Source organism: Wolffia australiana, chromosome 15 (genome assembly GCF_029677425.1).
Source record: "Wolffia australiana isolate 7733 chromosome 15, ASM2967742v1".
Classification (NCBI taxonomy): domain Eukaryota; kingdom Viridiplantae; phylum Streptophyta; class Magnoliopsida; order Alismatales; family Araceae; genus Wolffia; species Wolffia australiana.
In genome coordinates, this window is record NC_135849.1 from 5,851,275 (window position 1) to 5,878,195 (window position 26,921).

Consider the following 26,921-nt stretch of genomic DNA (forward strand, 5'->3'; position numbering starts at 1 on the left):
AGACAATTAGAGAGACAACAAGAGAGAGAGAGAGAGAGAGTTAGAGAGACAGCAAGAGAGAATGAGACAGATGTGGAGACAGCAAGAGAGAGGGGTCATCAAGAGAGGTAAAGAGAAAGACAGAGAGACAACAAGCAAGGGTAGGAGAAAGAGAAAAAAAAAGAAAGAGACAGAGAGAGAGAAAGAAAAAAAGAAAGAAAGAGACAGAGAGAGAGAGAGAGAGTTAGAGAGAAAAAGAGAAACGAAACAGAGAAAGAGAGAGAAAGAGGGAGGGAGAGAGAGAGAGAGAGCTCACCCACTTCATCTCTAAGTCCCCACAACCCATCCAATAAGAGCAGAGGCCTCGGTCCACAACTCGCTTCACTTCGCTTCAACACTCATCACACCCTCTCTCTCTCTCTCTCTACTCATCCCCTCACTGAGAAACTCTCTTCTTTCTCTCTCTACCTCTTCCTCCGTCGCCAACGAGCAAAACGGGCAGGATGCTCACCCTCCCCTGATCACCATGGGCACCGCGGCAGACCCATCAAAGGTAACCCCGTGTTCTCCCCCAAATTGTCGTCAAGACTCCAACTTTCTCTCTCTATCTCCTTCCCCATCTCCATCTCTCTCTTCTCAGAGCAAGCGGCCATGGCGGGCTACTCTAATCCTAGCCTACCAGAGCCTAGGCGTCGTCTACGGTGACCTCAGCATCTCTCCTCTCTACGTCTTCAAGAGCGCCTTCGCAGAAGACATTGAACACTCGGAGACGAACGAGGAGATCTTCGGCGTGCTCAGCTTCGTCTTCTGGACTTTGACTCTCATCCCATTGATCAAGTACGTGTTCATCGTTCTAAGGGCCGACGATCATGGCGAGGGGGGCACTTTTGCGCTCTATTCTCTCCTCTGTCGCCATGCCCGCGTGGGATTTCTGCCCGGTGATGAATTTGCGGAGGAGAAGGGAATTTCTGGGGCTCAAGATTTGGGGGGAATTTCTGGTGGGAGAGTGAGGAGGACGATGGAGAGTCATCGATTGTTGCAGAGCTTTCTCTTGTTCTTGGCTCTTGTGGGGACTTGTATGGTGATTGGTGATGGGATTTTGACTCCGGCGTTGTCTGGTGAGTTCCGGTTGAGTTTTTTTTCAAATTTGATAGAGGGTTTTTTTTATGATGACGTTTCTTATCTGGGTTTTTTTTTTCCTTTTTTCTAAATCAGTGTTTTCGGCGGTCTCTGGACTTGAGCTTTCTATGACTAGGGAGCATCATCAGTGTGAGCTTCTTCTTATCTTACCCCCATCATCCTGGTCTTGTCCTTGTGCTGGTTCTTTTTTGTTCGTGTTCTTGTTTGTTCAGCTTCCTATTCTTCTTTGTCGAGTTCTTAGTTTTCCTCTTTTTCTTGTTCCTATTCTAGTTTTATTATCATCATCTTCTTCTTCATGCTTCATCATCCTTATCATCATCATTATTATAATCTTCAAGATGATCACCTCTGTCATTGTCATCATCATCATCGACTTCTTCATGCATTATTATCATCGTCATCAGACACAGCACATCGATATCATCAGCATTAACCTCTTCACCACCACTATCCTCATCATCTTAGTCAGCATCTTCCGCTTTAAGTTTCGTCATCATCATTATTATCATCAGCTTCTCATTCAAGATACATCATCATTATCCTCTTAACCACGATCATCATTGTTGTCGTCGTCACCAATATCGGCTTCTTATTCATGCTTCATCATCAGCAGCGCTACTATTATCTTTTTCATGACCATGATCATAGTTTTCTCTTTCATCAACACCTTCAATATGACTAGTGTTTCACAGATCTGGAAGTTCCGGCGGCCTGCTTTGTCCTGGTCTGCCTCTTTGCTCTTCAGCATTACGGAACTCATCGGGTTGGGTTCCTCTTCGCGCCCATTGTTGTAGTGTGGCTGTTATGCATGAGCTCCATCGGTTTATACAACATAGTTCATTGGAATCCCCACGTTTATAAAGCTTTATCCCCCTATTATATGTACAAATTCTTGAGGAAAACTCAAAGGCGCGGATGGATGTCCCTGGGGGGCATCCTTCTCTGCATAACTGGTAAGCTCGTAGCCCACAAAAAAGTTAGATTACTCAGATTCTTCATATTTTCGTTTTCATCATCATCTTCTTCATTTTGTCTTCCCAGGATCTGAGGCCATGTACGCTGATCTCGGACACTTTTCCCAGTTTTCAATCCAGGTTTGCACTCGCTAAAAGATCATGGCTTACATATTTGATCGCCACTGGAAATTTACAAAAACTTGTGACCCTTTTATGTCCGTCTGATTTCAATATTTCGCTACAGTTTATTTACTTTTATCCATGCGTAGAGGGAAAAACTACATTTATTTAGCTATAAATTACGTTCTCATTACAGTGCCCATTAAGAGCATTTATGTTATTGTGTTTGAATATTTGTACCCTTCCAATTTCATTTCTGATGGAGATAAACCTGAGGTCTCTATCAGACATACATATCCAACGAACCTACTTTAAATTTAGAAACATCAACCCCTCAATCTTACCCTACGGCATTAGAAAAGATAATGCTCTGATTCCTCCCTAAACTTGAAGTTTCATCTTCTCAAACCCTAACTAGACTCTTTTCTCTTTTTGCAGATGGCCTTCACATCGGTTGTCTATCCTTCCCTGGTTTTGGCTTACATGGGACAGGCAGCCTATCTTTCTCGGCACCACATCATCAACACTGACTACCGGATCGGATTCTATCTCTCTGTTCCAGGTGGTTACCCTATTTGGCGAGCTCCTCTGAAACCCATCTTCTTATATCTCAAATCTTTGATTTTGCTATCACGCTATTATTTTCAACTACTATTAGAAAGTAACTTATGTCAAATTTCTGAGTCAATTGCGGCATCCAGAATAATTTAATTTTCCAATGCATTTAAAAAAAAATGTGACCAATTACAAATAGAATCTTGTTGAATCATTGTCGCTCACCATTCCACCTTTCTAACCGCAGAGAAGCTGAGATGGCCAGTCATGGCAGTTGCAATACTCGCCGCCGTGGTCGGCAGCCAGGCCGTCATCACAGGCACCTTCTCTATCATCAGACAGTGCACAGCTCTTGAGTGCTTTCCCAGGATTAAAGTTGTCCACACGTCATCCAAGATCCATGGTCAGATCTACATCCCAGAGATTAACTGGATCCTGATGATGCTCTGCCTAGCAGTGACCATTGGATTCAGGGATACCAAGAAATTGGGGAATGCCTCAGGTAAAGCAGAAAGGCCACCTTAAAAAATTAAATTCCATGTCGGGTGATGCTCTTCTTTTCTTAAAAAAAATGGTATATGGTTTTTGATCTTTAAATGGTTGTCCTCCTTTTGGGAGAGCAGCCATGAAGTAGTAGAAGTGTGTGTTTCCTTAACCCCTCGAAGGTATCTTTAGCTGACATTCATCCCAGCGTCCCCTCTCTCCACAGATGATCTTTTCGGTACTCTTCCTCTTCCTGCCTGTCTCCCTCCTCCATCATATCGTTGCCAATTAAGAACTCACTGGTCCTTATCATGATCATACTAACACTAATTTTTTTTTGAAAAGTATCATACTAACACTAATGCCCCGGATCTTAACAATGCTGTCTCTTATACCTAATGTGAACGTGACTCTTTTTTCAGGTCTGGCAGTGATTACAGTAATGCTGGTGACTACCTGCTTGATGTCCCTTGTTATTATTATGTGCTGGAACAAGAGCATCTTCCTGGCCCTGGGTTTTGTTTTTTTCTTTGGGTTCATTGAGGCGCTTTATTTTTCGGCATCCATGGTGAAGTTCTTGCAGGGTGCCTGGGTTCCCATCGCACTGTCCTTCATCTTCTTGCTGGTGATGGGCGTCTGGCACTATGGCACGCTCAAGAAGTATGAGTATGACATCCAGAGTAGGATCTCCATTGAGTATCTGCTTGGGCTTGGACCAAGCCTCGGCGTCGTAAGGGTGAGGGGTATCGGCCTCGTTCAATCGGAGCTCGTCTCAGGGATCCCAGCCATTTTTTCTCACTTTGTCACCAATCTCCCAGCGTTCCACGAGGTGGGTGCCCTTCAGAAAAAAAGAAGCTTCATTTTCCCACTAATTTTCATGAAAATATATCCTAGATCGTATGATTTTTCCTGATGTCCCTTTATTCCAGTGGATAGGAGCTCTTCCGGAATATTTCAAAACCGTAAATATCTCCTTTTTTCAATCTAGACAAAGGATTTGAATGTACTACAGATCCTTGTTTATAAATCTTCAACAATCTCCGTGCATTTCACGAATTGGGTTTCCCTCAAAATCCTTACTCTGGATTGGATATCAAAAAGATCTCGTTCCTCGGATTTGAAAACAAGTTTTTCAGAATTCAGTGATCTCCTTTTTATCTTTGATAAAAGTCTCTGGTTAATCTTGTTTACAATTCTTTCCTTAAAAATTCCCGAATTCCACTAAAAACGGCCGTCTTCAAACATTATGTGAAACCAGAAAGCACTCTTTTCAACTACAAGTACTATCTATTTCGTGTCCACAAAACAACTATTCAATAATGTCTAAAAATATCTCATTGCACTTTTCCTAATGAAAATTTGTCCCAGGTACTCGTGTTTCTCTGCATCAAATCTCTTCCAGTGCCTCATGTAACGCCCGAGGAACGGTTCCTAGTGGGCCGAATTGGCCCACGAGAATTCCGCCTCTACAGATGCATTGCAAGATATGGGTACCGAGATATTCACAAAGACGATGTGGAGTTTGAGAGAGACCTTGTCTGCAGCATAGCCGAGTTCATCAGGTCAGAAAAGTTCCATCACCGAGGAAAAGGAGCAGACCAAGAGAGCGGAGGTGAGACAATGTCTGTTTCTAGAACAGGGATTAAGCTTTGTGAAGAATACGATGATAAGGAAGATTCTGCTGGGCCATCAGAGAGGAGAGAGATTCAGTCTCCTGTGGCAGCACCCAGGAAAAGAGTGAGGTTTATTTTGCCAGCAGAGAGTCCTAAAATGGATTCAAAGGCTGCCCAGGAGCTGATTGAATTACAGGAGGCCAGGGAAGCAGGGATGGCTTTCATATTTGGCCATTATTACGTGAGGGCAAAAAGAGGGTCCAGCCTGCTGAAGAGGCTGGCAATTGATGTGGGCTATGATTTCCTGAGAAGGAATTCTCGTGGGCCTTCTTATGCTATGAATGTTCCCCATGCATCGACTCTTGAGGTGGGGATGATCTGCCTGGTGTGAATTTCTTCATCTTTTTGTGGGTTTTATATATAGTGATATTTGAATGAGGGGCAGAAATGGGTGGTGATTGTGGTGGAACGAGGTACATATCTGTGGAGTGCATACAGAGAAAATAGCATTGTCGATAATCATTCAATCCTGGGCTCAACATACGGCTTCCTTGCTTGCTTTTGAAACCTGGGCATTTCTCTTTGTGAGAAGAAGAATTGAAACCCAGTTCTTAATTTTGGCTGCAAGGCTGATCCTCGTGGACTTGTAATCTCTCTGCCTCTCTTCAACATGGCCACATGGGGAGTGCTTGATACTTGGGTTTCAGGGAAAGAAGGTCGAAATTAGTGCTCTCTGTTGAATATTGCAAATTCAACATGGCTTGGTGTACAATAGCCCTGGAATAAAAAACTTTTTTATTCTGGAAAAAAGTTCTACTTTCTCTGGATTTTGATGTGATTGGCACAGAAAAAACACAAAAAATTTTGGTTGGAAACGAAGGCTTGGACCTCCTACATACCTTTGATTCCTGTGGATTTTATAAAGAAGTCTTGAAATAATTGCCAGAAACCAAGGCAGAGATCTCATGCTCCCTTTTAAAGTCCCTGGCACAATAAATGTGATTATTGTTTAAATGTAGTGTTTTTAATTCAAATATAACGTAAAAATATTAATGGTGAAATACATATTTTCAAAATATCACTAATAAAATTGAGTTTTGATATCCAATATAAATATAAGTTTATGGTCCTAGAGTTGCCTATTATGTAATTCATCCACCATGTATATTTTATTCATGTATTTTTCACAAACGTCAAGATCTCATCTAGGGGCGGTTCTCAGTTCTGGATGTGTGTCCTTTCTTTATACAGGTAATCCAGTATTTAGTTTATTCTGTCTTCAGGAAGAACGAAGGGAAAAAAGGGGGAAAAGTGCGTGTTTCCAGTCTCCCACTCTATTTATCACCTTCACCCATACTTCCAATCCCTGTGCTATTTACAGGTCATTTTTGTTCTAAGTTGCTGTTAGATTCAAGTGCTTAACAACTGTGTTAAAAGTTATAGCTGATAGTACGAAAAATAATTTGTGTCTTTAAACTGGACGTCATACTTCAACGCTTTCCCTCGACACCTACATCTGACCTATTAATGGCCCAAGATTGCAGTCTCTTGCTTGTGGGATTTGAACTGTCACTTGGCTCTAATATCATGTTAGATTCAAGTGTTAACCAACTATGCTAAAATCAATAGCTGATAGCAAGGTATATTTTTCATTTTTTAGCATGATGTTGTACTTAAACTGATGCAAGTCACCCTACAGTAAATTTGGAACATCAATCATATCCCTTATAAAAGATACTTATTATTCCCCTAAATCAAATTTCCATCTTCATTCCTAATGAGACTCTTTTCCCCATGTGCAGATAACATTCAGTTCCTTTTTATTCCCTTCTCTATGTTGCCTTCCATGGTCCAGACAATCAATCCCTCAAAATGATGCGATAAGTAGCATTTAAAAATTATTTTCAACACAAATATGATATAAATCACATGAAAATACTAATTATATCATTTAAGTCTCACAAATCAATTTTAGCCAAATAAATATTTAAGCATGATTGTGTTGATTCTTTGTACTATTAATCTAGTTGCATGAGTTGACGGGAGCCTCTAATGTTTAATACATGCATTGTATATTTCATGTTTGCACTTATACTCATTAAGCATTGGTCTTTAACATGATTAGGTTAGTCCTATTCAGAGATACTTTTCTTACATATGTTTGTTAGTGATTAACTGAGAAAAACCCAATGCACGATTCAAGTTTTTCACCAAATCACTGACCTCTTTAACGATACCTTGATACCTTTAGCTCATTAGGATGTTTTGGGTCTTTTGTCACTAAGGAAGTGTTTCCCTTGCCTTCAACTATGTACACTTATCCCACTTTAAGATGGTAGATTCCTAACTCGTCACTTTTTGTTTGATGGAACAACAACTTATATTTTATGGTCAATTCATATTTTGATTTAATTGTCACTTTTTCCTTTGGCAGAGGTGAACTACTAGCAACTCTAGGCATCAACTATCCATGCCAATATAGTGCATTTTCATTTTGTTTGTCCATTATCCAAAAAATGAGAAATATCCAATAACAATAACATATAACAGTCCACATAATGTTATGATAAAAGATATTGTTTTTTCAAAAAAAACTGTATCGGATATTGTATAACAAAACCAGATTATGATTGTCCAAGATAATTATTCTCATCAGGATAACAACGACAATCTAACATCTCATTCTGTGTTCATTAATACAATATATTCATAAAAGTGCATGTGTGATGATTATAATTAAGTGCATGAATATATGATCAGACCAAGTTAATTATGTTGAGGTCATAATATGGAGATCATGAACCTTAGACTTGTGTTCTAAATATTCCCATTCAAATGATACTCAATAAGAGCATTGAAATAAACTTATAAAATAGCTCTATGTAGTTTCACTCATATGATAAGTATGGTTGGTCCCATAGCCATTAGTGAGGAGACATTAAGGATAGATAGTCAGTGCTCTTTAGTGGAACGAGTTCACTGAATTAATCCTTATGAATCATTGAATGGTATTATGCAAAACTATCAATTAGGTTGATTCATGTCACAGTTGTGTAAGTGGTCCTTAGACCTGAGACGCCAAAGACATCTTGTAGATTGACAGCTATATTGTGACAATGACCTACGAGTTCCTAATCATGGGATTCTAAACAGTATTTGTTCAGGTGGATTGAGAAGTTCATAAAGACAATTGAATGGTCAATATAGGATCGTTTATCCTTGGTATAAAGGGGGACAGCTCAACGAATATGATGCGATGATGTCCTTGGCCAAGGCAATGGGATATCTGAGAAGAGTTCTCCCATGATTTTTTGAACACATCAGTGCTAATTCGGATGACTGATCGGAGTTGAGTAGTTGACCAATACCTAAGTAATCCAAGGAGCGTCAAGTTGATGGACTATACGCACATCTTAATTGATGACATACATGTTCCATGAGTGAGTCGATACACATTCATTTGTATCTTCTGGAACACAAGTTGTATATTGATACCTCATGAGCTAGAGCCTCGACCGATCAATTAGGTCAAATCAATAAACAATTAATTAATCTACATGATATACTTAATTAACTTGGAAGTCTAATAAAGGTTATTTGGCCAATGGATTCGTTTAACTAGAGCAATATATGGGCTTAGAGGATCACACGGTGATGGTCTTTTGGAGGTCAGAAGATGTACTTAAAGTTTGGGGGGTTCTCTGAAAAATACTCACTCAGAATATAGGGGGACGCCCTAAATAAAATTTACCTGACACGTAATTGTTCAAGGGCCTTCCCCTTCTTCTCCCTTCTCCCCACAGCTCCACTCTATTCCCAACGCGATCGGGACATGCATAACAATGACGACTAAGTGGGAATGAAACTCGTCAAGGTGAAGGCTGCAAACATGAGCAACTTTACATGACTCACTCAAGGATTGAAGGAAACACGAATGTAATTCGGGCCAATGCTATTCATTTCTTGGTTTTTTTTATGTCATAAAAAGTCCGTTTAAGTTTTCTGATGTGAGTTTTTCTATGTTTTTCATCTACATCAAGCCCCTAGAACCCAACAAAGACAATACCTGCAAAAATTGATATCTTGGTACCCGATCTCAATATGAAAATATAAGTTGCTATAGTACTGATATGCAATATCACCACTTGTCATAATATCAGGTTCCTTCAATGTCTTGAGATTTGGATGTTGATATTAGATATCAGACTTGAATATCAGATTTTATGGAGTGAACAGCAAAGTAAAGTTTCGAATCCAATTCTAGGCATAACATGAATGAAGTTTATTCTAGTCTCACTCTATTCTGATTAACTTTTTTGTGCCAAAATTTTAAAAGTCAAAGCCATAGTTTTGAACAAAAATTTAGAGTTAAAGATTAATATTAAAATATAAACATCACATTTGGCTTGTGGAATCAAAGTAATCAATCAAATAAAACGTTGATGTGGTGTTTTTTTATGAGTATTAATGTATTTTACAATGCATTGAGTCAATCTTGGAAAACACAATGATCTCATTTCAAATGCCTCCTATAAACTTGGTTTCCCTTAAAAGAGAATTAAATCTATCAAGATGGATAGAAAGCTATACTAAGAAGTAAGGGTATCAGAGACATGAGATTTATTTAGATAAGGGGAGGGAGAGAGGGAGAAGAAGATAGAGAGAGGATGAGAGAGAGATAGAGAGGGGTGATAAAAAACACATTGTAGGGTTATTTCTGGGAAACAAGTCGTATTCTGTCACAACTTGTTCCCCCAAGAAAAAATTAACTATAAATGAGAGCTGTCAACCTTTAAATAATAAAAACTATTAAAGTGATATTTTGATTTTTGTGGATTTAACCATATTTTTAAGGAATTTTCTGACATTGGATTATTTAAAAACTTAATTTTCTGGTTCATAATATATTTTTATGAAATTTTGAACTTATACTCATTGATATATGAATTTTCTAAGTCAAAATATATATTTATTATATTTTTATGACATAGTATTTATTTTACACTGATTTATTAATTTGTTACTTGGTTTAAATATGTGACCGCCACGTGTCTCTATGTAATTCGTCGAATGTCAACCAATCACGAGTATCCACAATGATTAGCTACTCTAATCATTGTGAGAAGCCATAATTTGGCATCGCAAATTGCGATGCCATAATGCGCCAGTCATTATCTGACACTCTCTTTGTTTTTTCTCAATAGTGATTTGGACCAACAGAAAAAATGAGTCAATTTAAATCGCAATAAAAATGACACAATAATCGAGAGGAAAAAATAAAAAAGGGAAAAGAGAAGTGAACAATTGTGATGGTACATATGGCACACACGTGTAACCCCAAATTGATTAAAAATGAAAGAAAAATCTGATGCAGCTTGGAATTTTCCCCCTTTTATGATGTGAATGACATGTGTCAATGTGTCATTCAAGAGAAAAATAGGAAAAGGGAGAATCTTATGACGTGGTGTGCAGCGACGCGACGCCACGTCATGCAATGATTAAATAAATCTACTTCTTTTGTCTTTTCCTCTACGCAGGTACATGTGGCATTCTTAAAGCACGCAATTGCAGAAGACAAAATGATCATTAACCTATACGAACAAAGAGGAATCGTCAGTGCCAATGACGAAGAGCGATAAGAAATGGACGACAAGGATTGCTCCAACTTTAGAACTCGATATCTGATGAACCAGAGGTCCGATTAAGCTAAATTTTTTCAGAGATGCTTTCTCTTCACCCCCTCTTTCCATCCATACCTTTTGATCCATGAATATAGTGTGGATCACTGTCAAATTCATCCTTAAACTTGCTTCCTACTCATGTGGGTTGATCAAAGATAGTGAGTTTTTAGATTCATCAAGTGTGTTCTTGGTTCCCTAGGTATATGGAAGAAGAAATAGAGAAGAGGGGGAAATTACCTGCACTTGAAAATTGTTGTGATCCTGGCAGAATGTAAGCATCTGCAGTAAGCATCTTTGCCTTACATTGTTCTTTCTTGACATCATCGTTAGCTTGGTTCATTTTCACTACATATCTCGCCATTCTATCACCTTCATGTCTTCTCTAAATCACATCTTATCACCTTCACAATATTTTCATGCCGTTAACTTACTCACCATTTATCATATTTGACTCGTTCTCTACCCCATTCTTGTCACTGTTCATTTTCACATTCATTCGCTCTTTTAAAACTCAAATTATTACGATCTACTAACTACTCTTATCAACTTAATATCACTATCTCGCCTCATATTTTCTTTTCACTTGATTTTTTATTTAGTATGCATCTTTTCTCATCTCAATAATCACCAAATTAAGAATATTAAATCATTTATCATTTTTTCCAATGGAGACGATCCATACTCATCACTAGCTAAGATTACTAAGTGAGTACAGGTTTATATTTTTATCAAAAAATTAAAACCCTAATTATGAGATTATAAGGGGCATAGAGTAAGAGGGAAATATATGGAGTTGGAGAGAATAAAATAGTGTGGGGAAAGCGATGAGAGTCAGACAGGGAAGAGAATAAGAGGGAAACAAATAGAATAAGATAAGGAGTAGGAGGGAAAGAGAAAAAGAGTGATTGAGAGAGGTGGATATGGATAGAGGAAAAGAGAAGAGACATAGAAATTGAGAAAGGGAGAGAGTGATAGTGAAAGAGAGAGGTGGATAGAGGGAGTGTTTGTTTAATATTGTTTCCTTAAAAAAGTTACCAATGCAAGTTATGGCTTGACAGGGAATTATGGGGAGAAGCAACTCTTCTAGAAATTTAATCACTTAAGAATACCTTTGAAGAGCTAACTGTAAAGGTGATTTGGATATCTATATCAATCTACAATAAATCTGCATGGCATGTGTTTGATGAATAAAATCCGGTTCTTCCCTTCTTCAATCTCTTTCTTATGCTCTCTTTGGGGATCAACAAGGAGAGAATTTCTTTTTTACAACAGGGAGGGAGTGAGAGGAAAATTATAGACTTAGAGAGTGTGAGATTGAGAGGGAACGAGAGTGATTGAGAGATGGAGAGAGTGAGTATGAAAGTTAGGTGGATACAGGGATAGTGTGAGGAAAGAGAGAGCTATTGAGAGAGGGAATGAGAATGAAAGAGAGAGATGGGCAAGGGGAGACAGTCAGAGGAAAAAATAGAGAGGGACTGAGAGAGGAATAGTGAGAGAGTGAGATAGAGGGATAGAGTGAGAGGGGGAGAGAGAGAACCAATGAGAGTGTGAGATTGTGAGAGAGAGAGAGAGAGATTAAGAGAGGGAGATAGTGAGGGAAAGAGATAGAGATGGATAGTGGGAGAGAGTGAGAGGAAAAGGGAGAGATATTGATGAAGGAAGAGGAAAAAGAGAGAAGGGTAGAGAATATAATGCATTATTTTTGGGCCGGGTAGGGACTATTTTTGTCTCGTCTTGCGTCCCATTTTTGGGCTGTTCAAAACCATCCCATCCGAGAACCATCCCATCCAGAACACTCCAATCATAAAATGTCACGTCAGAAATCCACCATGTCCCTAGGACTATGACATCCAGATCCTATCGTCTGGAACAGAAAATGATATACGTTTTGAACCATATAAGTTTTAAATTTGAGAAAAAGATATCATAAAATTGCAACAGTTTTTTGTCCCTCATACATTTTAAGGGAGAGAATGGAAGGGAAAGAGGGGTTGACAGAGGGAGAGAGAGAGAGAGAGAGAGAGAGACAAAGAGCAACAGAGATATAGAGATAGAGAGAGAGAGAGAGAGCAACATAGATAGAAATAGAGAGAGAGAGAAACAGAGAGATAAATATAAAAATAGATAGAGAGAGAGAAACAAAGAGATAGAGATAGAAAGAGAGAGAGAAAGAAAGAGCAACTGACAGATAGATATAAAGAGAGAGAGAGAGAAAGAGCAACTGACAGATAGAGATAGTGAGAGAGAGAAAAAGCAATAGAGAGATAGAGATGGAGAGAGAGAGAGAAAGAGCAACAGAGAGATAGAGATAGTGAGAGAGAGAGAAAGAGCAACAGAGAGATAGAGATAGTGAGAGGGAGAGAAAGAGCAACAGAGAGATAGAGATAGTGAGAGAGAGAGAAAGAGCAACAGAGAGATAGATATAGATCGAGAGAGAGAGTGTGTGAGTGTGTGTGAGTGTGTGTGTGTGTTTGGTCCCTAATTCAACAACAAGATTAGCTCATAAATAACACCAAAAGAGCAAGTCCTGATTTTCTAATTGTGTGGTTTAGTCCTCATCTCTTAAGATTACATCATAATTTTGGTTCTTATGATAATTATGGTATGTTATTTTCTTACATAGTATACACAATTATGTTTCCATTATGTCACTATACAAATAATTAAATGACGAAATCTTATGATCACATTCCTGGATCTTTTATTGCTGGCTTGATTAATCTCGTTCAGAACACATTCCCCCATTCTTCAATATTTTCTGATATCTAGATATTTGAGCAATATTCTTACATATTATCATAAATTAGAGTTGGGGCTGAGGATATCAACTATTATTCCAAAAAAAAGAGAAATATATATGTAGGCCCAAACAGTGGAGAAGGCGTATGGTTGATGATCTGGATAGAATGTTTACTAAAATTTTCTCTGTATTCACACTTTAGTAAGGTCTTTCAGTCTAAAAATACCAATTTCAGTCAGGTCAAATATTTCAGAACACAAAATTGATAATATTTTGGAGAAAATGATAGTAAAGATTCCTTGTATTTCAAGAATTAGATAGATTCTTTATACACTAGGTTAAATTTCATTTTGCTAACAAATTCGCGGGCCTATCAGGAACTTATTTCTATAGACTTTTCTTAGGATCAATCTAATACATTATCAAAGTGTGACGTCAAGAAGATAACAACGACAAAAAGTCTAGCAAGTGAAGATAAAGTCAACCACGATTATGACTTAATGCCTGAAGATGGAGAGAGAAAGTAGGCCTTATCCTCACCAACTGAGAAAGATTTCTATTCTACCCTCTACCATCCCCTAATAATGCAGATGCCATCTGATACGATTACATAAAAAGCAGAGAGAAAAAACATAAGGCGAAATAGATTTTGGAGAGTAGTTATCAACTAATCATGATACTTTAAAATAGTATCATCATAAGAAATATTAAGAGAGTAGGTGGAGAGAGTTATCTTCAGTCTTTACCCACTCGGCAGATAGCATTTCTACCCTCTAACAACCCAAAATGATGAAGATGTCGTCTGAAATAATCACAAATAAACCCTTTCCAACCACATTCTCTTCTATCCCATGTCTTCCAAAGTATGCCAAACATTAGTAAAAAACAAAGATTAGTTTGACAGTTCTCCTATCCACTTTGGAATATCATATTTTTACCCTCTACAAAACCCAAATAATGCAGATACCCAATGATACAACTACTAACTAACCCATTCCAACCCCATATCTTTGATCTCAGTTCTTCCAAAATTTACCCAAATTATTTCAAAGATAGTCAGTCAGCGAGACATAAAGAAATAGTTGTTAGATAGTTATCCTTTCCACTTCGGAAGATAATCCTTGTACCCTCTGTCAAACTGAAATGATGCAAATGCCTTCTGACAAAATTATTTATAAACCCATTCCAGCCCTATCTCTTTGATCTCATCTCTTCTTAAACTGACCCGGCATTAAAAATAGCAGTCCCTCAGAAATATATATAGAAACAGTAGTTGAACAGTTATCCTATCTACTTCGAAAGATAATCTTTCCACCATCTACCAAACCCAAAGATGCAAATACCATTCGACACAATTATGAATAAACCCATTTCAACCCCATCTCTTTGATCTCAGCTCTTCCTAACTAACCAACATTAAAAATAGCAGTTCCTCAGAGAGATATAAAAAAAACAGCAGAACAGTTAACCGATCCACTTCAGACTATTATCCTTCTGCCCTCAGTCAAACCCAAATGATGCAGATAACACCTGACATAATTATGGATAAACCCAACACTAAAAATAGCACTTCTTCAGAGAGATGGCAGTTATCCTATCCAGTTCAGAAGATAATCTTTCCACCATCTACTAAACCCAAATATGCAGATTCCATCCAAAATAATTGCGAATAAGTAAACATAGTTGAACATAGTTGAGCAGATATAAATAAACATAGTTGAGCAGTTATCCTATCCACTTCAGAAGAAAATCCTTCTACCTTCAGTCAAACCCAAATGGTACAGATACCATCTGACACAACTACGAATAAACCCTTTTCATCCCCATCTCTTTTTCCTTAGCTCTTCCTCAACTGGCCCAAAATTTAAAAAAAGCCCCTTAAAGAGACAGTAGTAGGACAGTTATCTTATCCACTTCAGAAGAAAATCCTTCTACCCTGAGTCAAACCCAAATGATGCAGATACCATCTGACATAATTATGAAAAACCCCTTTTGTTCTAAGTTATTCTCAAAGTCCTACACAAAAAACAGAGATACAAGACAAAATATTGAGTTTTCCGCCCCTCAGAATTAAGAAAAAACCCATCTTTAGGCGTCCTCATCCCCTTCATCTCTCCCCCCACCTCTCCATCTCCATCTCTGCGATCTGGGGTCTTCCTAAAAACTTCAAAGTTCTCTTCTGGGTGTCGAAGATGGCGGCGAGGGGGGTCTCGGCTATGCTCAGCCGTTCGATCGGTGCACCCACCGCCTCTTCTCTGCTTCTCCAGAGCCATCGCGGTAATAACTCCACCCATAACTCCGTAAATGCTCTGGCGGCGCCTTAATCTGATGGTATTTTTGCAGGGTTAGTAAATGCGGCCAATCGGCGGTTTTTTGGGAACACCGCCGCGGCTGCGGAAGAACCGATCACTCCCCCTGTTGAAGTTAAGGAGACCCGGCTCTTGATTAATGGGAATTTCGTCGATTCCGCTTCGGGTAACGAATTTATTGGTTAATTTATGGGAATTGTCGCTGTTCCTGTAACGGGTCTCGACTGAAATCGTTTACAGTGGGATTTTTCCCTCAGGAACTCTTAATACCGATTTCCTGAATAAGATAAGCGAAATGCCTTTATAATATTGACATAACTATCCGCTTCGGGAGCATTCAATTCATATAATTATTATAATAAATGGATTGTTCGTGGGTATCGTTGTTATGCAAGTTCTCAAAACAGATTTAAATGTAAGGATTAATATATATTTTGTTGTTCTTGATCTGTGATCAGGGAAAACCTTCCCTACGCTAGATCCAAGAACGGGGGAGGTGATCGCGCATGTTGCTGAAGGGGAGCTCGAAGACATTAATAGGGCCGTGACGGCTGCTCGCAAAGCTTTTGATCAAGGACCATGGCCCAAAATGACTCCCTACGTAAATTTTCTATATTTCTCTAATGATGATGGCAAAGAAAATTAATCACAGAAGCTTGCCGATCTGATTCAGAAGTTTTTGATCAACTTTTTTCTCCCGGAAGTCAAGAAAGAAATGATTTTTTTTTCTTATAATTTTGCAGAAGAGGTCGATGATCCTTTACAGGTTTGCCGATCTGATTGAGAAGCACAACGATGAGATTGCGGCGCTGGAGACGTGGGACAACGGGAAGCCGTATGAACAAGCAGCTAAAACGGAGATTCCCATGCTCGCTCGCTTGATTCGGTACTACGCTGGTTAGTCAAGTCATACCCACTACCGAAGATGAAAATGATAGTTTTTAGCATTATTTTTATACATATAGGAAAAGTTGACTATGTTTTATGGTCAAATCATACCTACTAGCGGAAATGGAAAGACAATTATAGCCTTTCGAATTATTCATTCAAAAAATTGAATTTTCTTTTGGTCAAGTCATACCCACCACTGGAAATGGAAAGAGAATTTCAATTTTTTGTATTATTCATATAAAATATTTTTTTTATGTTCAGGTCATACCCAATGCCAAAAACGGAAAGAGAATTCTAGTTTTTTGTATTATATAGTATATATGAGTTGATTTTCTTTTACGTACAAGTCATACCCACGACAAGAAATGGGAAGACAACTACAGTTTTTTTTATATTATACATATAAAAGTTGAGCTTTCTTATACTAATGTTCAAGTATACCAACTACCGAAAATGGAAACACTATTGCAGCCTTTGTATTGCACCTACAAAAAATATTTTTCTTATGTTCAAGTTATACCCACTACTATAGTTCCGGATCATCCGGGACGTGAACGACGGACGGAACGGGGGACGAAGATCGTCCCGTCTGACGTTCGGAATCAGTGCAGCTACGCAGATGGGATGAATTTTTCGTCCGAGACCTTCGGACGAGACTATTTTTTCCTCCCAGTGGATGAAAACCGTCCCATCCGTTCATCACGGGACAAATTTTCGTTCCGGTATTCATCCCACCTCGCGGACAAGACGATTTTTTCATCATGGGACGAAAAAACCGTCCCCTCCGCGTTCCTGCACTAGTAATAGTTCCGGATCGTCCAGGACGAGGACGATGTATGGGACGGGACAAATATCTTCCAGTCCGATGTCCGGAATCAGTGCAGGGACGCGGACGGGAGGGTTTTTTTGTCCGAGACCTCTGGACGGGACGGTTTTAACGTCCAAGTGGATGAAAACCGTCCCGTCAGGAGGTCGAAGGATGAATTTCTGATCTGAGTTTCGTCCAACCTGGCGGATGGGACTTTTTTTCTTCCTGGGATGAAAAAACCGTCTCGTCCGCATCCCTGCACTATACCCACTACCGAAAACGGAGAGAAATTAATAGTTGTTTCAATTATACATATAAAATTTGAATATTTCTTTTATATTCAAGGATGGGCTGACAAGATTCATGGGCTCACGGCCCAAGGCGACGGCCCACATCATGTGCAAATTTTGCATGAGCCCTACGGTGTAGCGGGGCAAATAATTCCATGGAATTTCCCCTTGCTGATGTTTGCTTGGAAGGTGGGACCTGCTTTGGCGTGTGGAAATACTATTGTGCTTAAGACCGCTGAGCAGACTCCTCTCTCAGCGCTTTACGTGGGGAGGCTTGCCCATGAGGTAGGGGATCTCTATTTCTCCCAAACAATTGAAATGATTCTTGAAATAATCAATTTCTATATTAAATGTATTAGAAATTTGTGTCGGCTTCATCGAGATGGCTTAATATTTTGTGGGTTAGGTAAAAAATATTGGAAGAGATTATGACGTACATTTTTTAGTTAAATCAGTAGGTATGGGATCTCCATTTCTCGCAAACAATTGAAATGACTCTTGAAATAATCAATTCCTATATTAAATGAACTGGAAATTTGTTTAGGCTCCATCGATATGGCTTGATATTTTGTGGGTAAGGTAAAAAATATTGAATGAAATTATGACGTGCATTTTTTAGTTAAATCAGCAGGTAGGGGATCTCAATTTCTCCCGAACAATTGAAATAATTCTTGAAATAATCAATTTATAGATTAGATGTTATGAAAATTTGCTTAGGCTCCATCGGGATGGCTTAATATTTTGTGGGGAAGGTAAAAATATTGGATGAAATTATGACGTGTATTTTTTTGTTAAATTAGTTGGTATTATTTTATTTTGGATGTCTTACAGAAGATGTTTTTTTTTTGAATGAAGTCTTACAGAAGATGTGAATTGTGTTTGCTGCAGGCTGGGCTTCCACCGGGCGTCTTGAACATAGTATCTGGTTTTGGCCCGACTGCCGGTGCTGCCCTTGCCACTCACATGGATGTAGACAAGGTATCTGCTCAAAGAGAAATATAGATAGAGACACAGACTCGGATAGAGAGAGAAAGAGAAAGGGAGCCAGAGAAAATAAGAGAGAGTTGAAAGGAAATATGAGAGAGAGAGAGAAACCGAGACAGAGAGAGTTAGACAGAAAAGGGAGAGAGGAGAGAGAGAGGGAGTGAGACAGAAAAAGGGAGAGGGTGAGGGAGGGAGTCAGACAGAAAGAGGAAAAGAAAGTAAAGCAGAAAGATATATATATATATATCTATATATATATAGAGAGAGAGAGAGTCAAACAGAAAAAAGGGGGAGTCAGGCAGAGAGAAAGAGTCAGACAGGAAAGGGGAGAAAGAGCCAGGGAGAGAGAGAGAGAGAGATGGAGAGGGAGTCAAAAAAATAGAGCGTCAAGCAGAAAGAGAGAGAGATTTAGAGAGAGAGTTAAACAGGAAAAGAGAGAGAGAGAAGGCCACCCGCGGATAATATCCTTCACCAGCTGAGAACGGAAACTATACCAGATGAGTGAAAGAGAGATGACTAGATATCACGGTTACCCTGATCATAGCCAATTGAAATATCATGCTACTTTTGAGAATAATATCGAAAACTTGAAAATCTCACATTTTTTTATTTTCCTTCTTGTGACGTCTTCAGCTTGCTTTCACCGGATCAACGGACACTGGCAAGATCGTTCTTGAGTTGGCCGCAAGAAGCAACCTGAAGCCGGTCACTCTGGAACTTGGAGGCAAATCCCCTTTCATTGTCTGCGAAGATGCTGACGTGGACAAGGCCGTCGAGCTGGCACATTTCGCTTTGTTCTTCAACCAGGTGAATTCTGAAAAGACTGGCATTCTCCTTATCTCTAGACTGGATGCAAGAATACCAAAAATAATTACAGAAATATAAATGAAATTTTGAATCTTTTCTTCAGCCCAGCTCTGAAAAAACTAGTATCTTCCCAAATGGCCAGACTGGTGGCAAAAAAAATAAATATAAGTTTCTATATTTTCATCGGCTCAGGTCTGAAAAACTACAATTCCCCTAGTGGGCATACTGGTGGCAAAAAATACAGAGAATTTTCTTATGGAAATTAATAATTTAAGCAAATTTAAGTTATAATTTTCTATATTTTCTTCAGGGTCAATGCTGCTGCGCTGGATCTCGGACTTTTGTTCACGAAAAAGTGTATGATGAATTTCTGGAGAAGTCAAGAGCAAGAGCCCAGAGGCGTGTGGTCGGTGATCCCTTTAGAAAGGGGGTCGAGCAAGGTCCACAGGTTTGTTTCATTTAATGGTGTTTTCAAATGATAATGAAATTGAATGAAGTTTTCCGCCCCCCAAAAGCCAGCTTTGGAACTCATGTTTTGTCAAATTCAGATCGATGAAGAACAGTTTAACAAGGTTCTGCACTACATAAGATCTGGGCTCGAGAGTGGTGCCACCCTCGAAGCAGGAGGTGATAGACTTGGCACCAAGGGCTATTACATCCAACCCACTGTCTTCTCAGATGTCAAGGCACGAGGAAACCTCTCTCTCTCTCTCTCTTTCTCTCCTTCGCTCTCTCTCTCTCTCTCTCTCTCTCTCTCTTTATCTCTCTCTCTCTCTCCTCTTTCCTTCTCTCTCTTTATCTCTCTCTTCTATTTCTCTCCTCTTTCCTTCTCTCTCTTTATCTCACTCTTCTCTCTCTCTCTCTCCTCTTTCCTTCTCTCTCTTTATCTCACTCTTCTCTCTCTCTCCTCTTTCGTTCTCTCTCTTTATCTCTCTCTCTCTCCTCTTTCGTTCTCTCTCTTTATCTCTCTCTCTCTCCTCTTTCCTTCTCTCTCTTTATCTCTCTCTTCTATTTCTCTCCTCTTTCCTTCTCTCTCTTTATCTCCCTCTTCTCTCTCTCTCCTCTTTCCTTCTCTCTCTTTATCTCACTCTTCTCTCTCTCTCCTCTTTCGTTCTCTCTCTTTATCTCTCTCTCTCTCTCCTCTTTCCTTCTCTCTTTATCTCTCTATCTCTCGTCTTTCCTTCTCTCTCTTTATCTCTCTCTCTCTCTCTCCTCTTTCCTTCTCTCTCTTTATCTCTCTCTCCTCTTTATCTCTCTCTCTCCTCTTTCCTTCTCTCTCTCTCTCTCTCGTCTTTCCTTCTCTCTCTTTATCTCTCTCTCTCCTCTTTCCTTCTCTCTCTTTATCTCTCTCTTCTATTTCTCTCCTCTTTCCTTCTCTCTCTTTATCTCACTCTTCTCTCTCTCTCCTCTTTCCTTCTCTCTCTTTATCTCACTCTTCTCTCTCTCTCTCCTCTTTCGTTCTCTCTCTTTATCTCTCTCTCTCTCCTCTTTCCTTCTCTCTTTATCTCTCTCTCTCTCGTCTTTCCTTCTCTCTCTTTCTCTCTCTCTCTCTCCTCTTTCCTTCTCTCTCTTTATCTCTCTCTCTCCTCTTTATCTCTCTCTCTCTCCTCTTTCCTTCTCTCTCTCTTTATCTCTCTCTCTCTCGTCTTTCCTTCTCTCTCTTTATCTCTCTCTCTCCTCTTTCCTTCTCTCTCTTTATCTCTCTCTCTCGTCTTTCCTTCTCTCTCTTTATCTCTCTCTCTCCTCTTTCCTTCTCTCTCTTTATCTCTCTCTCTCCTCTTTCCTTCTCTCTCTTTATCTCTCTCTCTCCTCTTTCCTTCTCTCTCTTTATCTCTCTCTCTCTCTCTCTCCTCTTTCCTTCTCTCTCTTTATCTCTCTCTCTCTCTCCTCTTTCCTTCTCTCTCTTTATCTCTCTCTCTCTCCTCTTTCCTTCTCTCTCTTTATCTCTCTCTCTCCTTCTCTCTTTCTTTATATATATATCACTCTCTCCTTCTCTATCTCTCTCTTTCCTTTTCTCTCTCTCTTTATCTCTCTCTTTCCTTCTCTCTCTCTCTCAATATCTCTCTCTCCTCTCTTTCTTTATATCGCTCTCTCCCCTCTCTCTCTCCCCTCCTCTCTCTCTCCTTCTCTCTCTCTCTCTTTCTCTCTCTCTCTCTCTATCTATCTATCTATATCTATCAGGTTAATAGATCTTCTCTCTCCCCTCTCTCGCTCTATCTTTCTCTATCTCCATTCATCCCTCCTCACTCCTTCCGCTCTATCTTTTAATATATTCTCCTCTCTCATCTATCTCGCTATACAATCGATATATAAATACTTTATTCTCCCTCCATTATAAATCTATTTTCTCTCTCTCCCCTCTCCACCATTCTTCTCTTCTTTCTATCATTCCATCTCCCCCGTCTTAACTTTCGAATGGGCACATGCAGGACGACATGCTGATTGCAAAAGATGAGATCTTTGGACCAGTGCAGTCAATTTTCAAGTACAAGTGAGTTAAAAAAGACTACTCAGCTGATCTCGCAGTTCATGACCTCCATCTCTTTGGTCCTTAAATCCATCTATCCATCCATCCATCTATACATATATATATGTACATATATATAAATGGATAGATGGCAATCAATCCATCCATCTATCCATCTATTTATATATCAATCCTTTGATTCACGAAAAAGTTATCAATCTATCAATGAATCGATAGATCCATCAACCCATTTACCCATCTATCAATCAATCAGTCAATAATCCATCAATCCATTGATTCATCAAGCCATATATCCATCAATCCATCTACCCATCTATCAATCAATCAGTCAATCCATCCATCAATCCATCGATCCATCAAGCCATCAATCCATCTACCCATCTATCAATCAATCAGTCAATCCATCCATCAATCCTTATATTCATCTATCCATCTATCTATCAAATAGACCATCATCAATTTCCATTGATACAGGGACCTTGATGAGGTGATTCGACGAGCCAATGCAACCCGATACGGACTTGCTGCCGGTGTCTTCACCAAGAGTCTGGACACGGCCAACACCTTGACAAGGGCCCTGCGGCAAGGGACGATCTGGATTAACTGCTTTGACGTTTTCGATGCGGCCATCCCCTTCGGAGGATTCAAGATGAGCGGTCAAGGTAGAGAGAAGGGAATCCACAGCCTCAGAAACTATCTCCAGGTCAAGGCTGTCGTGACTCCGTTGAAGAGCCCCACCTGGCTGTAGAGCTCTATCTTCCTCAAAACTGGGCTACGATGTTGAGTAACTGCACTATTATATATAAGTTTAAGATAGACTTTTTAACTATGTATTTTCTTACATGGAAGCCTCTCCTACTTGGTATATCTTGCTATCTTTGTTTATCCCCAATCCAGGCGTCTTGTTCTTTCATGTGTGTTTCTCATAATTATAAAATAATGAGAATTTATGAATCAAACAAGTAATTATCATGATTCACTAGAGTCCCTAATTATGCTCATTGAGTGAGTTTTTGTATCTTTGGGTGCATAAATATGTAATGTCTCTTTAAGACTTGTTACACGTTGACCATTTAATGGCACCAGGTAGTTTTTTTTTAAAGTTAGTTACAACATAGAACCCTTTGAAAAATTCTAAAATATTATTCTATCCCCTCTCTCTCTCTGGATCTATCTCCCTTCTTACACCCTTAATTGAATTATGTTGGATCTTACTATTTATGCACTTGAAGAAAACATCTAGAGTGACGATCAACAATGTTGCATCTAGTTATGATTAAAAAAATTGCATCTAGAGTGACAATGATGGTGGGTTAAAATGGCATTTTCATATCCTTTTCTCATTCTCACTGAAGGAAAGTGTGGTCATGGGAAATGATAATGTAGTATTATCTGGAATTTCACAGCCTGTGGGATGACATTTACGGAGATGAGATTACATGGAGATGGTTAGCACTATCCACTATTGTGGTGACTGTTTCAAAGAGTTTCTTGGGTCAACTCAAGACCAAGAAGAGTGTGAAGGAGAACTGGGAGGTTCTTCATGTGTGGAACTTGGGAGCCAACTGGGTCATTCAGTCTAGAATACAAGGAATTAAAATCTTAAGATGGGAAAGATGGGAAAGACGAAAGTAAAAATTCTCTTTTAGACACATCACAAGTAGGCCATTAAAATTTTTATAACATTAATTATGACATAGAACCCTACAAGTATGATTAAATATTTACACTGTTACATTTTCAATCCTGAGATTTTTTTTATAAAAAACCATCCTTTCATTTTTACTGATGCCTGCTTTTGCACCCTGTCAGCTAATTATGGGATGATGTTAGAGCTTTGACCATACAATTTGCCCCGTGCAGACAAATAAAAAAACCATCAATCATTTTGTTTCACTTGGAATAAACAAGAATTAGCTCAAGGGTATCATAATTTGTTTTTTTTAACTAAATAATCAAGAGAATATACATATCATATACACTTCGTTTGTTGTAAAACTATACTAAATGATAATGAAGCTTTATGAGTGATATTTCAAGTGAATTTGTACGATTAGGTGACACATTATTGCACCCTCCTACAAGTTGGATCATTTATTAAGAACAGCCTTAAGTGCGCTCTTGAAACATCAAACTCCATTTGAAAGATTTCTTACTTTTTTCAAAGTTAAATCAAGTTCAACAAGAATACTCAAACGGGAAAATAACTATTTATCTTATTTGAAATATCATGGGACCATTTACATACCTCTTGTGGGAGTAGTAAGGTAGATGTAAATAATTTATATAGATATTTTAGTTTTGGCTGTTGTTGATGAGATTTGAAAAGCTTGAGTTTTAGAGCCCTTTGTGCTGCCTATAAATATAAGCATCAAGTATAAATTTAATGAAATAAAGTTTTGGATTGTACGCAAATCACCTCCTTCTCAATTCCAGTAAATGTTGATTATTTAAGGTTAATAAATGTAAATACATTTTCATTTGTGTTTTTATGAATATTCAAAATTCCTGGATTCTTGAAGGGTCTGGGAAACCATTATTAATATTAATATGGAATAGTTCACTTCATGGTTAACAATTGGAATATTTACATATTATCCTTAGAAGTTTAGCAGCAAAAACAAATGGTGTAAATAATGTGTTTATTTTTACAATGAGAATTGAGTTTTTTTATCTTAAATTGAATGCTCCAAGGCATCAATTTCATATATGAAAACTAAATAAAATAAACATTGACATGCTATTCTGGACAAAGCAAACTTCATTTGACTGTTCAAATAACCAGACTCAAGTGTGTATGTATAACTTAGCCCACGATTCTGAATTTCTTATATTTTTATAGGAGATAAAATAATAGACAAAGAGTTAAATCTTTACTTGATTATGAATAATGTTGTGAAAATTTTATTCAGAGTTTTTAAGGAATATTTAGGAGTATTCAAAAATAAATCAAGGTTATTTATGTGATTTCAAGGGTACAATGCATAATTGAGTAAATATAAAATAAAATATCACACTGATGTCATATATTTTTATCATGGTCACTTATTTGGAAATTACTAAAATTTCCCTCTTAGATTCAAATGTTAAATAAATGAAATTGGGATAAAATGGTAAATATAACACAAAATTAACAATAACAAATAAGATTCCTTATTGTTCACAGTATGGCGACCTAGGAGCATATGAGTGGCTGAAAATTTTAATGCACATGGTTTTCCTGCAATAATTTTCATCACCCTCAATCTCTCTCATTCTAAATTTTTTGATAAAATATTTGGCTTTATATCTTCAAAAAATTAATTATCATTCTTTTATCTACTATGATAAACTAAAAAGTTTTCACAAGTAATCATATCAAATGAAGGGTGGATATTTATATGTTCCAATGATTCATATTATTTCATGTAAATTTGTGTTCGTGCCCAATAGACTGTCATCCAGGTAAATTGAGTCGCCATCGAAAACATATAAAGAAGAATCACAAAGTTAGGAAACAATCTGGGATGAGATTTTAAAGATAAATAAATTAATTTGATTGTGTTTTCTTTTTCATGAGAAATTACAAATAAAGAAATTTAGAAAAAAATGAAGAAGAAGGAGAATATATTTATGTATAACAAAATAGAGAATATATTTGTATAGAGAACAGATTGTGATATTTTCATCATTAAGGGATAAAAATTAGGACTCAATAAATTTTATTTTAGATTAAAAATGAAGAAATTGATTGAAAGATTCAATTGTGATACATTGACATGAAAACAGAGAATACACGAGGGATAGATAATTTTAAGCACGTTATCAAATGGTTAAATTCTGAATTCATTAATATGTGTTAAGATTTCTAGAGGAATTTTGAATTACATCAAGCGGAACATTTTTTAAATATATAAGAATAAATAAAGAGAGTTATAAATTGGTGAAATATCTGAAGGTACCATAATATTAGTCAGGAGATAAGAATATTCATTTGATAAAATAATAAATTGGGCTTAATTATGTTGTTTAAGGCTTGTGGTTTAGACAAGAATATTGAAAAAAATTCATATAGAGCATAGAACAAGTAATGGTTGAATCCATTAGGAGAAGTTTTATAATTAGTTAATTTTATTTTTATTTATATTTAAGAATTTTTGAATAATTATTTAGTAATTAAATCTAATCGAATGAAATCAAACTAGTGAAAATTGATAAAAAATAATTATTGGAAACAGGGAATATATATCCTAATTAATCTTATTTATCCAACTTTTAAATAATAAATTTGGGAATTATTTCGAGATAAATCCTTGATTCTTTTATAAATCAAAATATTGGCTCATGTTTTAGCACACCCGGTGATGGTTGACAGGGGTAGCATGAATGGATTGAGAGGATCATTTTGATCATTAATAATTCTGACAGAGATAACGATGTATACACATCTGCAAGCGACAGAATAGGGCAAGCGATGCAGAGTTTAACATCACCTATGGAGATGGAGATGGAGGTGAATAAACATTAACAAACGTTGGCGAAAACTTAGGCTATCAGGAATAATAACCAAAGAAAAATGATAAATATATGAGTTTAAAAAGGACAAAGATCAAACTAACCTTTTTGTCGCATGCCTAATCAGCCGAGTGGAGCTTTTGTTCACAATTCTTGATAGACATTCACTCCTTTAGTCATTCGAGCTGGGAATGTAAGAATGAACCAAATGATATTTTGAATGATCAAATCATTGAGCTTATCATAATTATGAGAAAAAATGTAAAGATGGGATTCTATTTATACATCCAAGATGGTGGTTAGATGGAGGAGAGAAATAACTGCCCCCAAAATGTTTGCTCGAAACTCCTTTTAGATCATTAGAAGTTGGCACAATCTGAAACATTCGATCAGCTCTTTCCTCCAAACTTCTCTCTCTATGATCCATGTGATGGACTGCCACTGCAAGAAATTATAGAAATGCCATAAAACTGAAAAAATCCTTCAAATATTCAAATAAATTAATAATTTTGTTTATGACTTCTATAATTATCTTCTTACTATATTTATTGTTATAAAATCCCATAAAATACCATAAAATTGG

General features: G+C 37.8%; 2 protein-coding genes across 2 annotated transcripts; both read left to right on the plus strand.

Moving 5' to 3' along the window:
• Positions 1 to 348: 348 nt before the first annotated feature.
• Positions 349 to 5,742, plus strand: LOC144712823 (potassium transporter 8-like). Its single transcript, XM_078587155.1, has 9 exons — positions 349 to 532; positions 620 to 1,097; positions 1,195 to 1,248; positions 1,812 to 2,072; positions 2,161 to 2,213; positions 2,634 to 2,757; positions 2,998 to 3,252; positions 3,656 to 4,062; positions 4,602 to 5,742. Exons 1-9 carry the CDS (start codon positions 506 to 508, stop codon positions 5,235 to 5,237), a joined length of 2,295 nt encoding a protein of 764 aa, XP_078443281.1. The 5' UTR covers positions 349 to 505; the 3' UTR covers positions 5,238 to 5,742.
• A 9,641-nt stretch (positions 5,743 to 15,383) lies between these two features.
• LOC144713342 (aldehyde dehydrogenase family 2 member B7, mitochondrial-like) lies at positions 15,384 to 22,673 on the plus strand. The gene is made up of 11 exons (XM_078587929.1): positions 15,384 to 15,544; positions 15,611 to 15,742; positions 16,035 to 16,177; positions 16,320 to 16,473; positions 17,621 to 17,850; positions 18,454 to 18,543; positions 19,183 to 19,356; positions 19,667 to 19,804; positions 19,905 to 20,042; positions 21,786 to 21,847; positions 22,319 to 22,673. The coding sequence occupies exons 1-11, from the start codon at positions 15,460 to 15,462 to the stop codon at positions 22,590 to 22,592; spliced, it is 1,620 nt and encodes a 539-aa protein (XP_078444055.1). The 5' UTR covers positions 15,384 to 15,459; the 3' UTR covers positions 22,593 to 22,673.
• Positions 22,674 to 26,921: the final 4,248 nt, after the last annotated feature.

Coding starts and splice junctions, on each gene's coding strand:
- LOC144712823 (XM_078587155.1), top strand. CDS start 506: ATGGGCACCGCGGCAGACCCATCAAAG. Junction 1,098..1,194: donor TTTGACTCCGGCGTTGTCTG/GTGAGTTCCGGT, acceptor TTTCTAAATCAG/TGTTTTCGGCGGTCTCTGGA. Junction 2,214..2,633: donor TTTCCCAGTTTTCAATCCAG/GTTTGCACTCGC, acceptor CTCTTTTTGCAG/ATGGCCTTCACATCGGTTGT.
- LOC144713342 (XM_078587929.1), top strand. CDS start 15,460: ATGGCGGCGAGGGGGGTCTCGGCTATGCTCAGCCGTTCGATCGGTGCA. Junction 17,851..18,453: donor TGGGGAGGCTTGCCCATGAG/GTAGGGGATCTC, acceptor TGTTTGCTGCAG/GCTGGGCTTCCACCGGGCGT. Junction 18,544..19,182: donor CTCACATGGATGTAGACAAG/GTATCTGCTCAA, acceptor TGACGTCTTCAG/CTTGCTTTCACCGGATCAAC.